This window comes from Marmota monax, unplaced genomic scaffold, assembly GCF_021218885.2.
Source record: "Marmota monax isolate L192 unplaced genomic scaffold, Marmota_monax_Labrador192_F-V1.1 WCK01_AAM20220418_F8-fsc00064, whole genome shotgun sequence".
Lineage (NCBI taxonomy): Eukaryota > Metazoa > Chordata > Mammalia > Rodentia > Sciuridae > Marmota > Marmota monax.
In genome coordinates this window covers 7,287,498-7,306,046 of record NW_026694542.1, presented here as the reverse complement: position 1 = coordinate 7,306,046, position 18,549 = coordinate 7,287,498, and the positions used below count along the sequence as shown (strand labels likewise).

The 18,549-nt window shown below is 57.0% G+C and overlaps 1 protein-coding gene across 3 annotated transcripts; it reads right to left on the bottom strand.

The window, feature by feature from the left end:
- Nucleotides 1-96: 96 nt before the first annotated feature.
- On the bottom strand, nt 97-17,676 carry Ppp1r9b (protein phosphatase 1 regulatory subunit 9B). Of its 3 annotated transcripts, none has more exons than XM_046420356.2 (10): nt 15,803-17,672; nt 11,691-11,823; nt 9,638-9,761; nt 7,571-7,675; nt 6,400-6,535; nt 5,713-5,865; nt 5,584-5,637; nt 2,319-2,548; nt 1,893-1,989; nt 97-1,709 (listed from the first exon to the last, which is right to left on the bottom strand). In XM_046420356.2, the coding sequence occupies exons 1-10, from the start codon at nt 17,174-17,176 to the stop codon at nt 1,656-1,658; spliced, it is 2,460 nt and encodes an 819-aa protein (XP_046276312.1). In that variant the 5' UTR covers nt 17,177-17,672; the 3' UTR covers nt 97-1,655. The 3 variants fall into 3 exon arrangements, with proteins under 3 accessions (XP_046276312.1, XP_046276313.1, XP_046276314.1); XM_046420357.2 differs by having other exon boundaries at nt 9,638-9,758; nt 15,803-17,347; XM_046420358.2 differs by lacking the exons at nt 97-1,709; nt 1,893-1,989; nt 2,319-2,548 and adding an exon at nt 4,216-5,448 and having other exon boundaries at nt 15,803-17,676.
- Between the last annotated feature and the right edge of the window lie 873 nt (nt 17,677-18,549).

Below are 18,549 nucleotides of genomic sequence, written 5' to 3'. Positions count from 1 at the left end.
GCTGGGAACTCTGCAGAAAGAGCATCAGGATCCGGGACAACACTGGTGGTCTTGACCCCTCCACCCCCAGTGAATCAAGAAATCAGGCAGCGAGGCTCTGGGGGCTGCTTTTATGGGGACGACCTGACAGAGGGCATGGTCCGTACAAAACCGGGAACAATACATACATATATATATTATATACAGAGACGGGGTCCTCCAAGGACGGGGCAGGGGCGGCCGCTAGCCCGAGAAGCCGGAAGCGCCCCGCGGCCCCGCCCACCGGCTCCGCCCCCTCCATCTGCCGGGTGAAGCACAGGGGCCCGGCACTGAGACAGCCAGCTCTTCCGGGGGTGGGGGCACGTCTGAGGGAAAGAGAGGGGCAAGAAATACTGATAGATGTTAATGGTCTGTTTACAGGGAACAAGGAGAGGCCGAAACGGATGGAAAGGGGTTGTTTTTAAAAAATGAACAAAAACCCAGGCTTGGGGCAGGGGCATGAGCAAGTGGCAAAACGAGATGGATTTTGAAAGGGGAGGGGTTTTGGGGGGGTCTCACCTCCTTGGTCAAAGCCCCAATTTGGGGTTGAAGTGGGGGAAACGGAGTCGATTTCACTTAGAAAGCAGGCTGCCAGCGGGGCAGCCCTGGTCTCCAAAAAGAAGAGTAGTAAAATTTCGCCCTCCAGTCAAAACATTGGAAAACAGCGGGGGCGGGGTGGAGGGAGGCTGTGTGGCCCTGGGCAGGGCTGCGAAGGGCAGGGCCTGGCTTTTCAGTGAGAACTGTTGCCCTTGCTTGAGACTGGCGTCTCTGCAACCAGGCCCCCTAAGCTGACCTCCCCTCCTCCCTGACATTCCCAGGCTTGGCCAGGAAACCTGGACCCCAGAGAGGCCACAGAACAGTTCAGGAGGAGGTTATGGCTATTTGGCACCTGGGAGAGGGGAGGCACAAGGAGAAATTGAGGGCTGCTGCTCTTTCCAGGAAAAGGGGAGCTGGGGACCAGGTGTCCTGGACTCTACTTTCCTCTACTCTCACTCCCCTTTCCCTGAAGGATACATGAGAAATCAGTGCAGGGCCAGGCCCAGCTGCTGGGCTCTGGGGTGGGCTCTATCCTTCCCAGGATAGGGAACAGGTACAGGAGGTGTTGAGGCAACCCCCACCCCCAAGCAGGAGGGTCAGAATGCAACAGACAGCACAATGATAGGGGAGAGGGAAGGGCCAAGAAGGTAGAAAGAATCTCAAGTCAAGAGGCCCAGGGGCATCCAGAAGCCCCATGGGTAGGGAGCAGCCTCCAGTTGGCGAGATGCTGGGAGAGCCTCAGCCCCACTCCAGTCCAGAGACAAAGGCTGGAGGTTGTAAAGTCTGGCAGTTTGTTCTGCAGGTCCATGTGTCCATCCACCACCCAGGCCAGCCCTAAGCTTCCCTTGGCCTCTATGCCTCAGCCCTATGGGGCAAGAAGGAGGCCGCCCTTCCAGCCACCAGTGTCTGCCTGGGCCACCTTAAGGGGGCCTGTGATATGGGCCCTCTGGTCCCTGAAGCTGGGGGGAGGTGGGGTGGAAGGATAGGGGGAGTCGGGGCACCTGTCCCCAGGCAGAAAGAGGGTGGGGTGGGGTATTGAGGACAGGGGAGGGAGGACAATGGGAGGGGATTATTATTGTCCAGTCAAGGAATGATTCCTGTTAAGTAGAATTGGAATTCCTCAGTGTTTGCAGATTTCCTTCCAGTTCTGAGATCTGGAAAACAAGGATTGGTGGTCAAGCTTGGGCACCAAACATGACCCTGCTCCCTCCACCACCCCAGTGAGGAAATGACCCTGAGCTCCCAGCCAGCAGCATCCTGGGGCCCACAGGTGCTAGTTGGGGCAATCATGCTGCTCCCTTCACAGAGCCCTGCCCCCAGGTTACCCTTGAGCCTACCTTGTCCAGGAGCTTGTCCATTTCCTCCTTCCGGGCTAGCTCCGACTCCTCCAGAACCCGTCGCTGTGCAGTCTCCTTTTTCAGGAACTCGATCTCCCTGGAGACAGGTGATGGACAGATGGTGGGTAAGGGTATGTGGTCTGGCTTCTGTCCACCGAAGAATCAGGGTCCTCATCCCTGTCCTCAGATCCACTGCCAGCTCTGCTGCGCTGCTTCTTAGGTCAGGAGGTCCCAGGTTTCCTAATGTCTCCATGGCCTGGCCCTGCGCTGCCTCTGGGCCCTAGTCATTCCAGGCCCAAGTACCCCACCGTGGGGTCCTCTAACCTCTGTGCTCCTTGTCTCTCTGCTCAGGGGAGGGGATAGGGACTACCACTGAAGGCAACTCAATACTCCTGGGCCCAGGACCCACAGCCTCCTACCACGTACTTTTGCTGGTAGTCCTTGATGAGGCGTTTGGCCTTGCTGTACTTGCGCTCCAGGGCCTGGTACTGGGCCTGGGTCTCCCGCAGGTGCTCGTCCACAGCCTGGCACAGGCTCTGGGCCTCGCCCCAGTAGCCCTCCAGTTTCTCCATGCGCTCCTTGTTCTCCTCCACACTCTGCTCCAGCTGTGCCTTCTCCACCCGCCAGCGCCCCTTCTCCTGCTCCAGGCTCTGCAGCTGAGAGGGAGGAGTGGCCCTGGGTTGGTGTGGGCCAGAGGGAGCTCAAGGGATCCCCATCTGGCACTGGGGCCAGAATCTCCTGAGGATTCCTGCAGACATGGAACCCACTGACCCCCAACTACTTATTCTCCTTGGCTGAGCCTGGGAACTGAAACCCAGAGGGAGAAGACATAGGACCCCAGCCTCAGGGTTCCTAGCCAGGGTCCCTGTCACTGCACCACACTCCCAGGGAGGCAGGAGACCTCTGTTAGCCACTGACTAGGTCTTACAGCTCAGTCTCAAGCCTCAGCCCTCCCATCTATAAAATTGGAATGACAACTGCCACCACTGCCCCCTCCCCCCGCCACCAGCTTGCAAGGGAGCTTTTAACACAGATGAGATGGAAGATGTGAAAGACATCACATCAGCAATGGCGAGGGTCATTACTGCTCTCTGTCCTTTCTGCAGTCCCGGCCGCTGAAGCTTCTGGGGCTTCTTGAACAATCTAGTCTCTCCCAGGTCCCAGGTAACTTTTGGTCCCCAACTGCTCAGCCTTTGTTCTCTCCACACATACTACCTGGGGCAGGGACCCACCTCCCTCACCACCTCTGTGTCCTGAGCCCCAAATCCCAATCTTCAGCCCAAATTCACTCCCAATTTCCAGCTCTCCAATTACTGGAGATAGCTCCAGTCCTATCTCCCAGCTCCTCGTAGGCACCATGCCCCAAACCAGAGTCCCCATCTGCATAAACCAATGCCTCCTTTCCAGACTTTCTCACCTGTTTGAAGGCACCACCATTTCAGTCACCTCAGAAGCAGCTACTTTGTTCTCTGTGGCCCAGCCACACAAATCTTCCTGTAGACCCTCAGACTTGCCAAAGGGCCTTTGCACATGCTGTTCCCTCTGTGGGGAGTGGCATGTACTCTCTCTGGCTAGTTTTTCCTCACCAGCTTGTCCCATGCTCTCTACTCCATCTATCACTGCCCCAGAGAAGCTCCCTGTAACTCTAGCAGCAAAACATGGCCCATTTTCACCTGGGCCAAGTTTTTTCTGCTCTAGGAGCTTAGCAGCCCTGTCCACTCCTACAGAGTCCCGTGTCAGTTTGTAACAACAGTCACTGGTGTGCAGACTGTAAGCTGCAGGAGGACACGGACCAACTCTGCTTTTGCCCATCATGATGAGTGACTGGAATAGTGTCAGCCATCTAGAAGTAACTTGATGGATGTTTGTAAATTGGAGGCCCCTTAGGTCAAATACAGCTTGTGATCCCAGAGACTCAGGAGGCTGAGGGGGGAGGGTCACAAGTTCAAAGCCAGCCTCAGCAACTTAGTGAGGCCCTAAGCAACTCAGCAAGACCCTGTCTCAAAAATAAAAAAGACTGAGGATGTAGCTCAGTGATAAAATGCCCTTGAGTTCAATCCCCAGTACAAAAAAAAAAAAAACACAAAAAACTGAAGGCCCTCTTGCTCTCTGTGACCCTGGACAGAACTCTGACTTGCCCGCCCCTCCCCCCCTTTTGAATGCCCTGCATACTCCCAGGAACATGGCCTGTCACCTCAACCCTGGAAATGAGGTTCTGACCCACCCTTCCTTTCCACACCCCTGACTTGTATCTGGGAGTTCTGGACCACTCTAACAGGTACTGCCCAGGCCTCCAACCAGTTTGCCAGCCTCTAAGTCCTTTCTACCCTCACATCCTCCCACTTTTTGAGCAGTGACCTTTTGAAAATCCCCAGTGACTGCACAGCCCCCTGTCATCTGTAGCCAAGGCTAGAGTCCTTAGAGGGAAGACGGCACACTGCTGGGCACAGCCCACTCTAGTCCAGCCTGCCCACACGACTGCCCTTCAGCCTGACAGCCTTCTCCCAGAGCCAGCCTCCAAGTTCCAGCTTGTCTCCCTGTGAGGAATGCCCTTGCTGTGCCTCAGCCACTTACATCCTGCCCACTCCATGCACAAGTGGGAGTGAATGCACACGTGTACCTGGGTGTGTTGGGTCCACGTGGCCCCTGTAGACCCATCTCTCCCAAACCAGAAAACTTGTGGGGGTGCAACTCCTTCACTATGAAGTCTGTGTATCTATGCTTGCAAGAGTGCTGGCACCCAGTGTTCTTGTAAGCATCTGTGCATGGACATATGCATGTTTGTATGTCACATGTCACCACCTGGTGCTGTCAGCATTAGCATCTGTGATGCTTGCTCAGGTGAAAATATGTATGTCCTGTAACACTTCCCAAGCCAGGTGCTCTAAATGATGGTCACACCAATGTGTCTCAGAGCACTCAAGGGCAGTGGGTCCACGTATCTTGCTAATGGTCTTGGGTAGAATGTCATAAGAAGCACAGGTGCCGTTGTCCTGTGATTAGGACTCTTCAGAGGGTGTGTGTGTCTAGGTGTCTGGGTCTGTGGGTACCATGTACCTGGGTTAAGGCTGGCACATATCAGTGTGTGTTCCTTTGGTAGTGTGTATTTGGCCTGTACATGGAGGAAGTGTGTGGGACAATGTAAACCAAGACATCTAGAGCTCAACTTAGCTGCTCCACTGTAACAGCTGACACTTGACTTTTGACTGATCATCTCCTGTATGAGGGACTGTGCATTATCTCATTTAATCCTTAACAGGCTCCTAGGTGCTGCTAGTATTTTTACTCCATTTTTTTTTTTTTAGTTGTCGATGGACACAATACCTTTATTTTATTTGTTTATTTTTATATGGTTCTGGGGATCGAACCCAGTGCCTCATGCATGCTAGGCAAGCACTCTACCACTGATCCACAACCCTGACCCCATTTTTGCCCCATCTTAACAGTTGAGGAGATGGAGGCCCAGAGTGGCAAATGAACGGTGCAGCAGATGGGGTCCAAGCTCGCACTCTCAGTCTGCATTCCCTCACCTCACAGCAGTCTGCTCCATGAGCACCTGTGGCCGTGGGTGGAGTACGGGTGTTGACTGCTGCAGGTGTGAGGGGGGATCCTCCCTCCGGCCCTCAGGCCTGCCCCTCGACACACATGCAGACACACACAATAGCACACGTGCACACACATGCACCCTCACCTTCCTTTTCAGCTGCTGGATCTCTGCCTCGGTTACAGCATGCTTGATCTGGAGCTGCAGGGCAGAGGGGGTGGTACTCAGCTCAGCAGGGCCACCACCCAGGGCCACCACCCTGGGCTTTCCTCCTACCTCTTTGAACTTGTGCACCAGCTTCTCAGGCTCCATGTCCACAGGAGACAATGCATCTTCATTCTCTGCTAGCTCAAACACCTCGATGGCCATCTCGCCACCTGGGAATGTGGGGCTCAGCTCCTCATCCTCGTCAGTGGCATATTCCCCTGTCTGTGAAGGGAGACAAGTGGCCGTGGGCCCTACCCACCCTGTTGGGTGTTCAGCAACCTGTGACTAGAGCTGAGACCAGTAGCTGTCTGCCCGTGTCATACTTGGAGCTGGCCAGGGGTGGGTTCATGCCTCCCCCAATAGCCCAGGGAGTCCCCTGAAGGCAGGGGTAGTTTCCCCATAAGACTAGGACCCTGAAAAACATCCCATACTGTGCCCTTCACAGTATGGGTCCCCTGAGGTCTGCACCTGTCTCCCTCCTTAGATTAGGACCCCTGAGGTCAGGGGCTATGTCCTATGCTCAGAGTGGGGACTGTGCGAGGGACCAGGAAGGTTCTCTGAAGACAAAGGGTGTAACTCTTCCATCAGACTAGGGGTTCTCTGAGTGAAGGATCTGCTTTTCCTCCCTCAGACCGGGACTCCACAAGGGGTTTGGGCTTCTTTACCAGGCCTGAGAAAGCCTAGGAGGAGACGTCTGTACTGCTTCATCTGGCCAGCAGAGGGCAACCAAGCCACCAGGCAGGCCCGAGTCCCTACCTCCTCATCATCCTCCCCATACTGGGCGTATCTCTGCTCCATCATCTCCCGCTGCCATCGCTCTTGTTCCAAGGTCTGCTGAATTAGCTGGGCTACTTCACTCTGCTCTCCCGGCCGCTCCCGGCCAATCATAAACCTGCAGGGGCACCAGTGTCATCCCCTGCCTATCTTCAGCTGGTAATGCCAGCATCCTCCCTGCTAGTGCTCCCCTCTCCAGGCCCAGGCCCTCCCAGGGGAGGTGAAATGAGAGGCTGAGTCCAGAGGCTGCAGTGTTAATAATGAATGGAGGAACTGGGGGGCCTTACTGAGTTTCCTTCCCAGAGGAGGCAGGAAGGCCCACTAACCCTCCTGGCCAGTTAATGGGAGGTGGATATCAGCCAAACTTTGGGCTGGACTGCACAGGACATAAGCTCAGGAGCTGCCAGCATAGGGGGCTCTCTCACCACCATGTGGGAGAAAAATGAGGCAGGGGAATGGCAAAGTTGACCCATCCGGGAGGGCTGGGGCTGTGGAGGTGTGTCTTGGGTTGGCTCCAAGTCCCTGAACTTCAGGAAGGGGCGGGATGATGCTGACTGAAGATTAGGATGGAGAGGAAACAGTGGAACTTCCAGGCACCAGCCCCTCCTCCCATGGCTACCCACATCCTGTTTCTCTCCACCACCCTTTCCTGGGGGTAGTGCCCCTCTTGTAGGGGGAAGGGAGTGATCCTTAAATGTTATGCCAGAGATGAAATGGACACAGGGAATTTGGAACCCAATTCCTGGGTTTCTGGGTTCAGGGAGCAGTCTTCCCAGGATTGCTTGGGCAAGCTGGGAGGGTGGTTTGAAGCGCAGATGAGAGGAGCCCAGTTTGATTGGCATTCACCCTGAACACCTTGGTTCTTTAAAGAGTGAGTCAGATACAGGCAGGGGAAAGGAGAACAAGCCCAAGTGGACAGTGTGGAGGGGCATGGGTGGTGGGCCTAGAAACCTGAGTATTGGTGGCCAGCAGTGGCCAGGGAGCTCAGGGTGGAAGGCAGGCCTGGAGCAGGGGACTATGGACACAGAAATTTTTGCAGATAAGGAGCCAGTGAAACCTTGACTGGATGTGAGCAGGTGGACAGAGTAGCCACATGAGGGCCCAGCCTCCTGCCTGCTTCCATCCCACCCTTCCCCACCCCTTGGGCTCTCACCGCACTCGGCCCTTGGTGTTCCTGAGCACGGAAGCTGCAAAGCTCTGGGTCACTCCCACCAGACTCGTTCCATCCACCTCCACCAGGAGATCATTCACCTGAATCCTAGGGGAGGTGACATTGGTTAAGGGGGTTATAAGGGGAACCGTGACCCTGCGGCAGAGATGAACCCCTCCCATCAGAAACCTGAGGTGTTTTGTCTACCTGCAAAATATTCATGATATCAGGGGATTAGGTGTTGACCAGGCCCACCTGTGTGAATAGGAAGACCTTGGCAAGCCAACCAGACACAGGTGTCTAGGACTGGGAGAGGCGGCAGGTACACTTCCTGTAACAATCACACTCTTGCCCCCTCCTCCATCACACTCAACAGAGTGGTGTGACATCCTCTGCCATGCATACATGCCCCATGCCGCCCTCTTACATGGACATTTCTGCCCAGACCTGAGTCCCCAGACGTTTTCTCAAGAGTCTCAGATCTGAGCAGCACCCTGGTGCTCACCCACACTGACAGAGGTACATCCCACAGGCACTCCAGCTCTGCCTCCAGAGGCCCTGTCCTCCACTCAGGGCCGAGATGGGGTGATGGAGCCTGGACTGCCCTGGTCAGTGGGGACTTGAGCACCTCCTTCCCCCACTCCCACCTCTGTCTGGAGAACTGCAGGCTTTCTATCAGGGCTCCCCATGGAAATGGAGACACAGCCTACCGCAAACAGCTGGCCCCACAGGTCCCAAGCCCTCACATGGCACGAGCTTTCGGACACACTCATGCACACACACACTCCCCAATCAGCAGGTGACAATGAGTGAGGATCTGGAAAATTCAATTTGGAAGGGAGAGGCGGCAAATAAAAGAGCAGGGGGCCGGGGTTGTGGCTCAGTGGCAGAGAGCTTGCCTAGCACGGGTGAGGCACTGGGTTCGATCCTCAGCACCACAGAAAAATAAATAAAATAAAGGTATAAAAAAAAAAAGAGCAGGGACTGTCACCCTTTCTGTTCTCTGTCCCTCTCCATGCCACCAGGGCCACAACAAGCAGAAACCCTCTGAATGGGGAACTAGGTTCTACCAACATGACCCCAAGGTCAGCCAGCCCTCACAAAGACACCTGCTCATCTGTCACAGGAGAGGGTCTGGGTTTGGGGGTGCCACCACCAAGGACTCCTGATGCCAAGCTCTCACTTACAGTCTCCCTTGGGGGTGCCAACAGCACTGCTCACCTACACCCTACCTCCCCACTGCAGCATAAGCACAGGAGAAGAGCTGGCACAGGTGTGACCCTGTTGGCCCAGAGCTTCATGAAACCCTCCCTGGTCCCTCTGGCCCACAGAACTTACCCTCCACCACAGATGCTCTGCACAGGCACACACGACACAGACAAAGAGCAGCCCCACCCCCAGAGCGCACCCCAGCTGGACTCATCACACCAACACTAGGATCCCCCTGCCTGCCTTCTGCTCTCCTGCCTGGAACTTCCTGCCCTTGCTGGGCCTAGCCAACTCCCGTCCAGCCTTCAGCTCTCAGCTCCCATGTCACTTCCTCCAGGAGGCCTTCCCTGACTCCCAGAGAAATCAAGCCTCCTGTGTTCTATCTTTATGTAATGTTCTCCATTCTGCCACTTTCTGTGTGTCCCTTGTCTGGTGTCCCCTTTACTACACTGCCTGCTTCCTGAGGGCAAGGCTGTCAACACTGACCGCGTGGGGCCAGGCACCAGCCCACGGACAGCCAGGCACACTGTATTTATTTGGTGAAAGAAATGCCCCAACATACCCAGAAAAACAGCCCATGCTCCCGGTACAATGCCAATACACACAAGAAGACACACAGTCACCATCTTCACTACACCTCCTCTAGAATGCCAGCACCATAAGCGAGGGGTTCCCATCTGTTTGTCCACTGCGCATCCCTGGGGCCGGGCACAGCACCTGGCAGCGCAGCGCTCCACAAACATCTGAACCACACAGAGCGCAGAAGCTCCCAGGAACAGCTTGTCCCCCCACACAGTGGCTTGTTCCACAGATGATATTGGGGAGGGGGTTTAAGAGGAGTGGGGAGGTTGGGGGTGGTACCTGCCATCCCGATGGGCTGCGCCACCTTCCGTCACAGTTTTGACGAAGATGCCCAGCTTCTCCAGGCCCATGTCGGCCCCAGCCCCCATGCCGATGATGCTGATGCCCAGACCTTCAGAGTCTGCTGGACAGAAGGGCAAGATGTCAGGGACAGCAGGACATCCTTCAACCTGAACCCTCACTTTAGGGAACAGCTCCCCTCCAGGAGGCAGTCCTCAAGCTTAGAGGATGACCCCCAACTGGGAAAGGGGCATGGTTCTGTCCACCCCTCTTTGCCAGGACACCAAGAATAGCACTTGGCTCATTCGCTCCCCTTTGCCCCTTTTAAAGAGCTCACAGGCAACAGAGTGTGCCAAGGGCAGTGGGAGTGAGAGACTACTACACATGCAGATAAGAGCACATGGCCGGATACTACAGTGACGCAGCCACGTCATGCTTATAGCAGCACAACACACAAGAGCTAAGCTATGGAGCCAACCTAGTGCTCTTCAACAGATGAACGGATTGTGATATATATACACACAGTGGAGTGTTACTCAACCAGAGAGGACTGGAATTTTGGCATTTGCTGATAAATGGATGGATCTGAAGACTATGATGCTAACAAAATAAGCCAAGACCCCAAAAGTCAAAGACTGCATGTTTTCTCTGATATGTGGAAGCTAGTCCAAAGAGAGTCGGGGGAACTCGGGGATTCCATTAAATACAAGATAGATGGGTGGACTAGATGATGGGGATTGAGTTGGAAGGAGGAGGAACGGGATAAGGGAAGAATAATGGAATGAATCTGACCTAACCTTCCTAAGTTCCTATATGAATAGACAACAGTGAATTTCACCATTGTATGTACCCACAAGACACTATTTAAAAAACACTAAAATTAAATACAGAAAGATTAGTAAAGGGAAGAGAATAGGGAAAAGGAGGGAAGAGGGAAGGGAAAGGGCAAGTACTGGGAACTTAACAGAGCAAATTGTATTCCATGCTTTTACTATTATATCAAAGTGAGTCCTAATGTTATGCATAATTAAAAAGACCCAATAAAAAGAGAGAAAGTGTGTGGCTGGAATGGGGTCTGTGACAGGACTTGGCCTTAATCCTTTGGTCCCTCTCCAAGCAGTCTCATCTATACCCAGAGCTTCACTGACCAAAAACCTTGTTTTCTCTTGCCTACTTCCTCAGCCACATTGGTCCGGTCTACCTCATGGGCCTCTGATATCCAAACTGGTGACCTTCCCTCCCTCAGACACTCCTCCAGGGGCTGGCACCACCACCCTCCTACTGCCAGACCTGGGAAGCACCCCACTCCCTCATAGCCTCCGATGAGCCAAATCCCACCAGGCCCTGTTGATCCCCCACCCCTGCTCTGCCGACACCTGGTCCACACCACAGTGGTCTCTCCATTCACTGCTGATCCTGCATCACAGCCTGATGTGGTCTTCCTTCTAGAATACCTTCCCCATGCCCTGCAATAGCTCCCAGTCCATCTCAGGGAAAAGGCATGGTCTGGGGGCCCTGTCTTCACACCCTTCCTGCTTTCACTGTGAAAGTGCATCCAAACCCCTCTTCTCTCTCCCTCACCCCCTGAGTTCCTTCTCTTCAAGCTCACTCAAGTGTTGCTCCCTTAGGCACTGCCCGCTCTCTGGTCAGGTTCTGTTAAATGCTTTAACAGTAGCGACCCTCTCTTTCCACACCTGTTACGATTCCTAAGGACACAGTGGCTGCTCATCTATGTCTACTCCCTGTTGTCTCCCTGAGGGGACACCTCCCTGAGAGAGGGAGCCTGGTTTGGCCCACCACCAACCCTCCAACAGAGCCCAGGGCCTAGCACATGGTGGTTTGTTAACTGGATGAGTGGGGCAGGGAGCACCCCTGCTGGGCTGGAGTGCATGAGCAGCTGTGGGGCACTCGTGAGGGAGGCAAGATAGGGCTGCCAAGGGTCCAAGTTGGAGGAGAAGCCCAGCATGTTTGTGAGAGCCCCGGAGTGCTCCTCGGAGGCTGGCACCAGAGAGGAGCCTAGGTGAGCCCAGGTGGCCTAGACCAGGCCTCTCACCCTTCTCCAGCTCCACAGGGAACAGCTCCAACCTCTCCACCCGCTTCTCCAGTTCATATTCTGCAGAGGCCGCCATGGGATCCACATCCTCATTGCGCCGGTCATAGTCCTCGTTGGAGTAGGTGCTGAATACCTGGGGAAGGGCAGCTTGTCAGAGGCTCCAAGAGGGCAAGGGCAGAGCTGGCATGAAGAGGCTGAGCCCCACTGATGCCCCCTGCTCCCCTCCTGCCACAGGCCTTTCCCTTATCCTCATCCCCCAGTCCTGGGATGACCCCGGCTCTGAGCAAAGTTCTTGGGCCTGCAGCAGGGGCAAAAAAGAAAGGCACCCAGCCTGCCTCAGCCACACTGCAGCCAGAGCTAGCGCAGCAGGTCTGTGCAGAGCAGACGGGCACTACTGGAGGGACTGTCAGGCTCAAGAACCTAGATACCCAGAGCAGAGCGAGAGAGTGAAGGACAAGACCCAAGGGTCAGACAGGTGAGGGTGGACATTAAGACAGAAAGATGGGAACAGCTGAGCAAAGAGGGAGAGGAGCAGGATAAAGGATGGCGACTGTGCTGGAGGATGCCAGGTGTGGGGTGGGGGCAGGAGGGAGTGATGGGAGAGGCAGACAGGACCCCACTCTGCCCTGCACCTGAGGTGGACTGGAGGTAGGGGAGGGAAGCAGGAAGGATCCTCTCTACTCCTATGGAGAAGGGCAGGCCCTCCAACCCCAGGGGCACCTCAGGGGCAACAGCAAAGGCAAAAGCTGGCCCTTATGCCCAGGCCTGTGTCCCTCTGGATTGGCTGCTGAGTTGTGCCTCCTGTAACCAGGAGACCCAGGGAGAGACCCTAGGACCCATGCCCTGAGAGGACCAGGGATCCTGGGGAAGGGGCAGCCTCTCTGCCTCTGCCATGGTATGCTTGGTATCTCTTGGCTGTCCCCCTCCTCCTGGGTATCTCTGTCAAGGGGAACTCCCCAGCTCCCCCCTTCCCTCAAAGGACCAGAGAAGATGGGGCAGGAGCTCTGTGGGAGTGCTTGGTTCTGGTCACAGGCAGGGTGCCCCCATGGGAGTGTAATGAGCACTGTTTGGGGTTCCATGACTTGCTTGGCTTCACTGCCTGTGTTGACAGGTTGGCACTACTTGGAGCCAAGTGGGGACAGGGGAGGGAAGGAGCAGCTCTAGCAGCTGGCTGGGCCTGAGGAGCTGCAGTGGGACAGCGTTTCCCCCAAGGACCCTGCCAGGGCCCCCTCTGCTCTAGGAGCCGGCCCCATGGGCACTCTTGTGTCCCAGCCTTTGTTTGGGCTTGCTCCATGTCATCCCCACCCCCAACCACAGAGGCTCCCTGGCATGGTGGAAGGGGGAGGGGCACTTATAGGACTAAATACAAGCATAGCTGGGAGGGGCCTATGTGGTCACTTAGTCCAATGCCCTCATTTTACAGCCTGAAAGGCACTCAGGATCAGGCCCATGGGGATCATCTGGCACTGTGCAGTGGTAAGTGGGCTGTTTTCCCAACATCTGTCAGAATCCCAAGCCCCTTGGAGGAAAAGGACACCCATTCCACATATAATCCAAGACGCTGGGTCCGCTGGCCAATTCACAAGGGTTAGTCAGTGGCTGGGCAGGGTGGGACCATACCAGCTGGGCTCTGGCAGGTGGGTGACCAGTGACTTTGTTCCCATCGCACAAGTGCTCCAGGCCTTGGGACAGGGGCTGCGGTAAACCTAGACTCACTTTTGCATCTGAGGAACCTTCACCTCTGCTCCAGGGGAGAAGGTCTTCCATTCCTTTCCTGGTTACCCCACTACCACCACAGACATCCCACTGCAACCCCTAACACACCTTTCCATCTTGTCATGGGTCTTGCCCTCCCGTCTTTCCTCAGCTCATCAAACCTGTTCATTTTTCTTGTTTTCTTTCTTTCTTTTTTTTTAACTGGGGATTGAATCCAGGAGCATTTTACCACTGAGACATATCTCCAGTCCTTTTTATTTTTTGAGACAGGGTCTCCCTAAATTGCTGACAGTCTCACTAAGTTGTTGAGCCTGGCCTCCAATTTACCATCCTCCTGTCTCAACCTCCCAAGTTGCTGGGATTACAGACATGTGCCACAGTTCCCAGTGCCTGTTCACCTTTCAAATCCTGCCCCCTGCAGGAATTCCAGGCCTCAGGTTCAGAGGCCCCAACCCAATAACCCCACCTATCAAATGGCCCTGGGCCCAGTCCCACCACCCAGGTGACAGTCTGAAACTACATTCTCTGTAGTCCATGGAATACTCTGCTTCCATAAGGGCAACAACTGGGTCACTGGAGGGAGAGGGAACCCTGGACTCAGGATCAATGCAGGGTTGGGGGCAGGGAGAAGGAACCTGCGGCCCCTGCATCAGGGTGGGTAGGAGGAAATCCCCAGCATAGCCAAAGTCACTCAGCACCTACATAGTGCCCTGGCTCTCATGCGGGGCGGCCAGTCTCACAGTCACTAGGGAGTCGGGAAGCACTGCTCTAAATCATGTGCTATTTTTTACCAAAAAATCAGGGTAAGGTGTCAGATATAGACAGAGGCCCAGACCTCACTCCATCTCTGAGGGCTTCCAACTGCTGGTGGGGGCAGGGGTGGGGGCCTCCTGACTCCCTCCCAAGAATACCACATCTTTCACTCACTTCAGGATCCCACTGCCTTCAGAGGGGACAGGGGATGGAAAAGGTTCCTAAGGTCCGAGCCAGGGCAAGGGGCAAGCCCGGGAGGAGAATAACAGCCACTCTCCCTTAACCTTTTACTTAGGCTAGGAGGTGAGAGAGGGCAGAGGGTGAGAATCCTGGGCAGGGAGAAAAACTTGGGCAGCTTCAGTGTCCAGGAGTAGTTATGGAAACTGTAAGCAAACAGATGGGGCTTGGCTGGGGAAGGTTAAAAACTGGGCAGGGTCCAGGCCAAGGAGAGTCCCAGGACTTGGATACTTCCACTGGGCAGACCTGGGGCCAGGCATAGATGAGTCTGGGGTGGTGAGAAACATCAAGGCTGAATGTGCCAGTCAAAAGTGGAGGGCAGTGGGGTGGGGGGCTCAGGTTCTTACTTCTTCCCAAGAGACATCCCCTCCTCACCAGCACTACTTTGAGGATCTCAGAGCACAGGCACAGGCCACAAACCAATTACCAACAGTGGTGGTGAGGATGGGAGTGCAAATTGAGACCCCCAAAAGGGGAAGTTCCCATCCTCTTTCAGGGTACTCAAAGAATGTGGCAAGAGCATTTGGGGCCTGCTAAGGCCACTGGAGTCTGTTCTATGGAGCAGCCAAGAGCAAAGGCTTGTGGGCCTCTGCCAGGCACCCTGGGGATCTCCCAGCCCCACCCCTTCTCCTTCATGGTCTGCAGAAGGCCTTCCCCCTCAAGGGTAACAGGAAGTTTCCCTTCCCTATGCAATGAGGGACCTGGGAAGCCAGCCCAGCATAGACCCCAGGGAGCAGAGCCCTAGCGCCAGGGTCTTTCCCTCAGCCTCAGTCACATGTCCATGGCCCTGTTCACCCTCACGACCTGCTTCCCTCTTTCACTTCTGCAAAGTTGGGGTGGGAGTACAGACGAGGAGGAGGGAGGCACACCGTCCAGTCCCCTGCACCTTTGTTTTGGGAAGTTTCTGACTCCCTACTTCCTCACCAGACCTAGCTCCCCTACGGGGGACAGCAGCAAGTGTTTCTAAGCCCCCTGACCCCTCATTCTCCGAATGGAACACGTCATCTGTGGGGAGTGACTCCTGAGGACACCCACGCCCTTTCACACCATCCAAGTCCCAGCCTCTGGCAGGCTCTGGAGGAAGGAATGTCTGGGAGAGGAAGGGAAAGCAGGTGTCCCAGAGCCCACACGGGGCAGGGCCGGTTCTGCTGGTGCTAGGCGGGGCAGCAAGGCAGAGGAACCTGAGGGCAGGTCGGGGCAGGTCGCCAGGTCACAGACCCGAAAATCGAAAATCGCCTCCCTCTGACAAACAGCTGGAACTCCCCCACGCCCCCCTCAGGGTGGGAACTTCTGGGAAGGGGGCTGGGTGGCAGGGGCTGACTCAGCCTGCCAAACCCCCGCAGGCGAGGCGGGGGCGACCGCGTGCACGTGGCAGGGGCGGCGCGGGCAGCAGGGGATTCACTCACTTGGATCGGCGCGGTGCTGAAATGGATCTTCCGGCTCGGGGCCGGGTCCTCCTCCTCCGAGAGCCCCGGAATCTCCACGCACCCCGACTCGGGCTCATAGGGGGGCTCCGCGTCTTCCTCGTCTTCTTCATCGTCCTCCTCCAGGGCACTACCCCCAGAGTCCTCCCCGAGCCCACTGTAGGCGCTCACGTCCACCAAGTCCGCCTCCGAGAAGTCCTCCTTCTTGGACTCGTCTGCCTCCTCTGGGGCCACGTCCGGGACCCGCCCATTGCCCACTCCCCTCTCTGGCGCTGCCACTGTAACCGCCTCCTCCTCGGGGGCCGCTTGGGCCTTGGGTTCCTCGGGTGCCGGGCTGGCTGTGGTTCCCGAGGTGCTGCCATTCTCCAGGGCCGCATGGACCGTCACCTCGGCCTGGATCACTTCCCCGGGCGCTGATTCGGCCTCCGACTCCCCGCTCTCCTCCACCTCCACCGGCTTAATCTTGCGCACCTCCCGGGGCTTTGGGGGCGGCCGGGCGGGGGCCACTCGGTGCTGCGGAGGCTGCTGCCCTCCCGGGCCGCGCTCTTTTTCGGCAGGGGCATCCCCCGACGGGGCGGGCGGCGGCGGCGGTGGCTGGAACACCCGGGACCGCTTACTGACCAGCTTCGAGTTGACCTGGGGAGCCCCTGCGGCCGCGGCCCTGGGGGGCCCGGGCCCACGGTGGAGGCCGGTCCTCGAGTCGGCCTTCTCGAAGACGGCGCTGAGCTGGCTGACAGTCGGCGACACGGCGTCGGCGTCCAGCTTGTCCAGCGCCTCGGTGCTGCCGTTAAAGCGCACCACGACGTCCAGCTTCCGGTCCTGTAGGCCGGCGCGCTCCTGCCTCAGCAGCCGCCGCGCCGCGGCCTCCTTGTCGCCGGCGGCGGCTGCCGGGATGTTCCGTTCGAACAGCTTCCGCGTCTCCTGCAGCCGGGACGGCGGGTGCGGCGGCGGCGCGGGCTGCGCCGAGGGCGCGGGCTTGGAGTCGAAGCGGCTCACGCGCTCGGACACGCTGGTGCCCAGCTTGAGCAGGGCGCTGTGGTCCACGTTCTCGTTCAGGCTGCTGGCCCGCGGCAGCGACAGGCGCACGCCGCGCTCGGGCGCCCGCGGGGCCTCGGCCAGGCCTGCGCCGCCGCCCGCCTCGCCCGGCGGCCCCGCCGTGGTGCCCATCTGCAGGAACATACTTTTGATGCGGTGGACGTTGGAGCCATATTTCTTGTGGTGGGCCGCCTTGGGTGCCTCGTCGGGCCCAGGTGCGTCGGGCGGCTTCAGCGCCTGGATGCCCGCCTCGTAGGCGCTGCGGTGCGGTGAGGCACTCCGGAGGGGACCCCCGGGCCCCCGCGGCTCCGTCTTCATCATGGTGGGGGGAGCCGGGTTAGCATCCCCCCGCTCCCCGCTGCCCCCCTCCAGCAGGCGGCCGGCCAAGTCGGGACCACCGCCCCCTCCCCCAAAGAAAGAAACCCCGAAAGGCCTTTTTCAGGGTCCTCCAGAAACCGAGCTGCCAAAAACAGTTAACCCCGCTCCAAAAAAAAAAAAAAAAAAAAAAGAAACAGAAAAAAAATCTCCGAGCGCCCTGTGTGGGTCGCCTCCCCCAATCAAGCTGCCAAAGACAGCCAGCCCCCCTTAAAAAGCCCAAGCGGCCTGGTGCGGTCGCCCCCACCCAAATTAGAAGAGCGGCGGCCGGGGCCACTGGGACCGCGCGCCCAGCCCGCGAAGCAGCGGCGGCGGCGCCGGTTCACATCGTCCGAGGCGGTGTCAGTGGGGCTGGCGGCGCGGGCGCTCCCCATTCCAGCCGGGGGCCTCGGCTCTCCGGGCGCCCGGCACCCCAGCGCCCATGGCTGCTCGGCCCGCCGGGCCGCTCCGCCGCGCCTCCCTCCCTCCCTCCCTCCCCCCCTCGCCCCGAGCCTCGGTCTTTCTCTGGCTCTGCCGGAGCGGCGGCTGCCGGAGACCGAGCGGCTGCCCTTCTCGCCGCCGCCGCTGGGGGACTGGCACCTCTGGGTCCTAAAGGGATCGGATTTCCGGGGCCGGAGCCTGTGAGCCCTCCCCTTTCCCTCCACCCCAGCGTCTTGCTTCCCCTGCCTATGGTTGGCTGGGAACCTTCCGCTGTCCCCAGACCATGACCAGTTCTCTTTAGCCTTTCCATCCCGATCTCTGCGGCTTATCTCGACCCGCATAGGCGCACTCCCATTTAAGTTGGGGAGAGGCAACTCAGCCATGGTGGTCTCAGTGCGGCCCCTCTCTTTCCCCAAAGGGAGGGAATGGTGGGGAGGGGCAAAGGATCATTTCTTTGAACGTCTTAGGGCTCCTCGAAGTGCTTCAGGGCTATCAGCATCAAAATCGCTGGGCGACTGGTAAAAATACTGATTTCTAGGCCCTTCTCCAAATCTTGTGAAAGAGAATCTCAGAGACTGGACCCTGGGATCTGCATTTTAACAATTTCCCAAAGAGAATCTTTTTTTTTTTATCTTCGAAGGTGTAAAACCTTAGCCCACCGTTTTTGACCTTGCAGTGGTGGAGGAGGAATAATAAAAGGGGGTGGCCCCTTTACCTAAGTGGCAAGGGATCCTTAAACCTGGCCTTTACTCTTGGAAAGTCTGAAGAGAGTGTCCTGTCACCTGCCTGCTCTGAACCGAAATCGAATTCATGTGTAAATACCCAGACCAGGATACTCTTGTCTCTCAAACAGGAAGAAGGGGTTTGGGAGGAAGAATTCTAGAGGCCTGGGGCCAAAG

What these genes read in the sequence shown, in the direction of transcription:
- Ppp1r9b (XM_046420356.2), bottom strand. Translation starts at nt 17,176, where the DNA reads ATGATGAAGACGGAGCCGCGGGGGCCCGGGGGTCCCCTCCGGAGTGCC. An exon ending in ATCAAGGACTACCAGCAAAA is followed by an intron (nt 1,990 to 2,318) that starts GTACGTGGTAGG and finishes ACCTGTCTCCAG; the next exon opens with GGAGATCGAGTTCCTGAAAA. An exon ending in TGGACAAGCTCCTGGACAAG is followed by an intron (nt 1,710 to 1,892) that starts GTAGGCTCAAGG and finishes CTTGTTTTCCAG; the next exon opens with ATCTCAGAACTGGAAGGAAA.